Source organism: Mandrillus leucophaeus, unplaced genomic scaffold (genome assembly GCF_000951045.1).
Source record: "Mandrillus leucophaeus isolate KB7577 unplaced genomic scaffold, Mleu.le_1.0 Scaffold17, whole genome shotgun sequence".
NCBI lineage: Eukaryota > Metazoa > Chordata > Mammalia > Primates > Cercopithecidae > Mandrillus > Mandrillus leucophaeus.
In genome coordinates, this window is record NW_012101698.1 from 3,815,548 (window position 1) to 3,820,521 (window position 4,974).

The 4,974-nt window shown below is 42.1% G+C and overlaps 1 protein-coding gene across 1 annotated transcript in view; it reads left to right on the forward strand.

Annotated features, from left to right (window-relative positions):
- Positions 1–4,974, forward strand: part of PKD1L3 (polycystic kidney disease 1-like 3) — a 116,138-nt gene that overhangs the window by 42,691 nt on the left and 68,473 nt on the right. The window contains 1 exon segment of the mRNA XM_011976817.1: positions 1,242–1,388. Coding sequence (XP_011832207.1) covers positions 1,242–1,388 — 147 coding nt within the window.

The window sequence follows — 4,974 nt, forward strand, 5'->3', positions numbered from 1 at the left end:
TATTTTTTAGTAGAGACGGGGTTTCACCGTGTTAGCCAGGATGGTCTCGATCTCCTGACCTGGTGATTCGCCCGTCTCGGCCTCCCAAAGTGCTGGGATTACAGGTTTGAGCCACCGCGCCCAGCCAAGTGAAAGCTTTATATGTATAAAATGCACTGTCTGGCTGAATCAAATGCAACTTAGTCATCTGTTGTTTTATAAACTGCTTCAGTGAGACAGTCCCCAGAAATACTTTAGGTCTAAAGGAGTCTGTATTCCCAACACAGAAAATAACTTTCAACTAAAATTAAGATTTTGACAAGAGAAATTTAAGTGGTTTCATGACACTAAACACAGACCCTTGAGGAAAATAGCATCATTCCAGTAAAGGAGGAGGTTTGCTGACTAGTTGTGAGGTGAAATCAAATAGGTTGTACAATCAGGTGCCCCAGAGGACAAGTGTGTAAACGGCTGAAGGTAGTGGAGAAGTTAGTGATAAAACACTGTGGTTGGGAAAAGGATGAACTCTCAGGGCCTGTGGCTCTGTGAAGTGGAGATGAGACTAAGGAGAGCGAGAAGTCATTAATGTAAACGTTAAAGACTACACTCTATTTATACCCCCGATGATGAAAGAGAGGCAGATGGGATATTTGAAAAGGTGGCAAGCCACTGTCACATGTGGGACAGAGAAAGGTTATAAAAAGTATATATACATACTGAGCTATTCATACGTGAGAAAGGTTTGCAGTCTGGTGTCTAGTACGTGAACTCCCTTAGAAGTTGGGAAGGGAAAGATAAGATCTACTCTCGTTTCTTTGTTTTTATTTTTCGAGACAGAGTCTCAGTCTGTCACCCAAGCTAGAATGCTGTGGTGCAATTTCAGCTCACTGGAGCCTTGACCTCCCGGGTTCAAACAATCCTTCCACCTCAGCCTCCCAGGTAGCTTAGGACTACAGGCACACACCACCACGCCCAGCTAATTTTTATATATTTTTGTAGAGATGGGATTTTGCCATGTCACCCAAGCTGTGCTCAAACACCTACACTGAAGCAATCCGCCTGCGTCAGCCTCCCGAAGTGCTGGAATTACAGGCGCGCGCCACCATGTCTGGCCTCAACTTTCCTTTCTTTTTTTAGTTCTTGCCTTGCAATGAAACAGTTCATTTACTTGGACAGTTTACCAATGGTCCGAGATTACATCTTACTACAAACAACTGGTTCGAGCCCACCTCCCTAATGTGATTATCTTCATTTTACTACAGGTATGTCAGCCAGGTAATTGTCTGTGACATAGCAGTGAAGAGGAAGTGGCATTTCCTGTGCAATTGCTGGCTGGCTGTGGACCTCGGAGACTGTGAGCTTGACCGCGTCTTCATCCCAGTTTCAAAGAGACAGCTCTTTTCCTTTAGGTACTGTTGGAAAATTACTATTAACAGTGAACATTGATGTTCACTATTAATGGAATTGTTTATTGTTGAATTGTTTTTAATGCAAATTAACATTTTATTAATATTTTATTTCAAACATACGTAAGCTTTACTGTTGTGGTTGTAAATGGTGTAACCATTACCTTAAAAATCAGAAGGAAAACAAAAAGACATTTGCAGTATAAAAATTATAAATATTGCCCTTATTTTCTGAAACTGTTTACCTAGAGAATCATTTATACATAATTTACTAAGATATCAAGGAATAAAACAATGACTCAGATCAATAGAATATAAAAAGGATACCACTACTTCTATTTATGAGAACAAAATATAAAAATAAAGGGAAGTATGAGAGGGCTGTAGCCTGCAACTGATTTTCAAAGACACTAGTAAACTGGCCGGGCACCGTGGCTCACGCCTGCAATCACTGCACTTTGGGAGGCCAAGGCAGGCAGATCACTTGAGGTCAGGAGTTGAAGACCAGCCTAGCCAATATAGCAAAACCCTGACTCTACTAAAAATACAACAATTAGTCAGGCATGGTGGTGTGCGCCTGTGATCCCAGCTACTCAGGAGGCTGAGGGAGGAGAATTGCTTGAACCTGGGAGGTGGAGGTTGCAGTGAACTGAGATTGCGACTGTACTCCAGCCTGGGCGACAGAGTGAAACTCCGTCTCAAAAAATACAAAGATGCAAGTAAACCAAAATAATTCAAGCAATGTGGTACTGGTGAATTCACAGACAGACCAGAACAGTATAATGTGCGTATCGACTTCTGTATCTTTCTAGGTATCCATGTATCTTTCTATGTCTCCTGAATGCTAAAGATGAGAATATGCCTAAAAGAATATACCTCTGCTATCTGACATTCTTCTTATCTTCAGCTTTCTGGTTCAATATTAGGGCTCTCGGCTTTTTCCTCATGGGAACAAGATGTCATTTTTCCTCATGGGAACAAGATGATTGCAAGAGGCCCAAACATCATGTCCTGGCCGGATATGGTGGCTCACGCCTGTAATCCCAGCACTTTGGGAGGCCGAAGTGGGCGAGTCACCTGAGGCCAGGAGTTTGAGACCAGCCTGGCCAACATAGCAAAACCCCATCTCTACCGAAAGTACGAAAATTAGCCAGACATGGTAGCATGAGACTGTAGTCCCAGCTACTTGGGAGGCTGAGTCAGAAGAGTGGCTTGAACCCGGGAAGCGGAAGTTGCAGTGAGCCAAGATAGAGCCACTGCGCTCCAGCCTCAGGGACAGAGAGAGACCCTGTCTCAAAACAACAACAAAACCAACCAGCCAAACACCATGTTCTTACATTAAAATGCCTAAAGGCAAAAAACATGGAGCTGTTTCTTCTGAGACCGCACTCCTATCCCGATCTTGTGTGATTGAGTAGTTAGGATGTCCAGAACAGCAAGAAATGTCTATTTCTTTATTAAGATCTGCTCCAATTACAATTGCTGCGTAACAAATTGCTCCCAAAACTGAGTGGATTAAAACAACCATTTTACTTTTCTCCTGGTTTTGTGGGTCAGAAATTCAGTAAGACCATGGCTGGGGAGTTTTCCCTCCGGCTCTTTCATCCTGGCTGGGTCTGTACTCATCTGTAGGTTCCTGTTAGATTTCCAAAAATTATTCGTTCACAAGGTCAGCAGGGGGCGCTGGCTGTCAACTGAGAGCTTATCTGTGGCTGTCAACAAAGCATCTAGGCATGGCTCCAGCCTCAGCAGAGTGGCATTTTTCATAGGGTGGCTGTCTCCCTCCAGAATGGGCAGTTCAACAGAACTAAGTAGGGGCTTCGGCCTTTTATGTCCTCACTTTGAAAATCAGATTCAAGGGGGAGGGCCGGGTATGGTGACTCACTCCAGTAATCCCAACACTTTGCGAGGCTGAGGTGGGCAGATCACCTGAGGTCAGAACTTTGAGCTCAGCCTGGCCAACATGGTGAAACCCCTTATCCACCAAAAATACAAAAATTAGCCGTGCACAGTGGTGCATGCCTGTAGTCCCAGTTACTGGGGAGACTGAGGCAGGAAAATCACTTCAACCCGGGAGGTCGAGGCTGCAATAAGCTGACATCGTGCCACTGCACTCCAGCCTGTGCAAAGGAGCAAAGATTCCATCTCAAAACAAATAAGTCTTGAAACTAAAAATCAGGGACTCTCAGCAAGCAAGAAGTGGAAAAAAAAAAAACAAAAATAAAAACAAAAAAACAATGAGTTCCTGTCTCCAAAACAAACAAGAAATATATATTTTAAATTGTGTGTTGCTTGTGTATAGGAATAAACTGGCGGAAATTGTCTCTCCTTTATGAAAACTTAAGGAGTAGTGAATACTATTTCCCCTCCTTGGACCCGATGCAGTTCTAGGTTTGGTTTGTTTTGTTTTGATTTTTGAGATAGGGTCTCAATGTGTTGCCCAAGCTGGTCCCAAACACCTAGGCTCAAGCAGTCCTCCTACCTCAGCTTCCTGAGTAGCTAGGATTACAGGCATACACCATTGCATCCAAAGTTCTAGTATTTTTAAAACATATATAGGTATATTTATTCAAACATTTTTGTTGTTGAAATGTGATTTTTTATCTGTTTAATCTCTGTGTTTCCAATAGAGGAATGACTGTGAGTTTAATTCTCCTTCAGTTACATAAGTTTTTACCATACAGACATATTTTACATGTCTATTGGATATTTATTAGGAGCGTTTAAGTGCATGTTATTCTTCTGGAGACATTGGGTTTTTTTTTTTTTTATTATATAGGTCTCTCTTTGATCCTGTTGACACTTTGTATCTTAAATTCCATTTTATATTAACTAAAGAAAGTTGACATACTGATATTATTGTTTGTTCTTATCTTTTTACTTTCAGCCTTTTTTATGGTTTTGCTTAGAGTTATGTCTTGCAAGCAACATATAACTGGATATTTAAAAAAGCAGATCTAATAATGTCTATCTTTTGATACATGACTTTACTATGTTTACATTAATTATGATTACTGATCTATTTGGACTTACTTTACCATATTATTTTGCATTATTTGTTATAATCCATTCTCTTTATCTACTTTCCACATTGTCAAATTGACAGGTTTTGTGGTTTTTTTAAGGTTCGTTGCCTCTTGTTGATTGTTTTTTGAGATGAAGTCTTGCTCTGTCACCCAAGCTGGAGTGCTGTGGCATGATGACAGCTCACTGCAGTCTCAACCTCGCTGGCCTCAGGTGATCCTCCCACCTCAGCTTCCTGAGTAGCTGGTACTACACGTGTGTGCCACCACGCCTGGCTAATTTTAAAACTATTTTTTGTAGAAACAGGGTCTCACCGTGTTGCCCAGGCTAGTCTTGAATTCCTGGGCTCAAGTGATCTGCATGTCTTGGTCTCCCAAAGTGCTAGGATTACAGATGTGAGCCACCATGCCTGACCACTTCTTGTATTTTTTAATCTTTGCTGGTTTAGAAACTATACATTGTGGCCCGGTGCAGTGGCTCAAGCCTGTAATCCCAGCACTTTGGGAGGCCGAGACGGGCGGATCACGAGGTCAGGAGATCAAGACCATCCTGGCTAACACGGTGA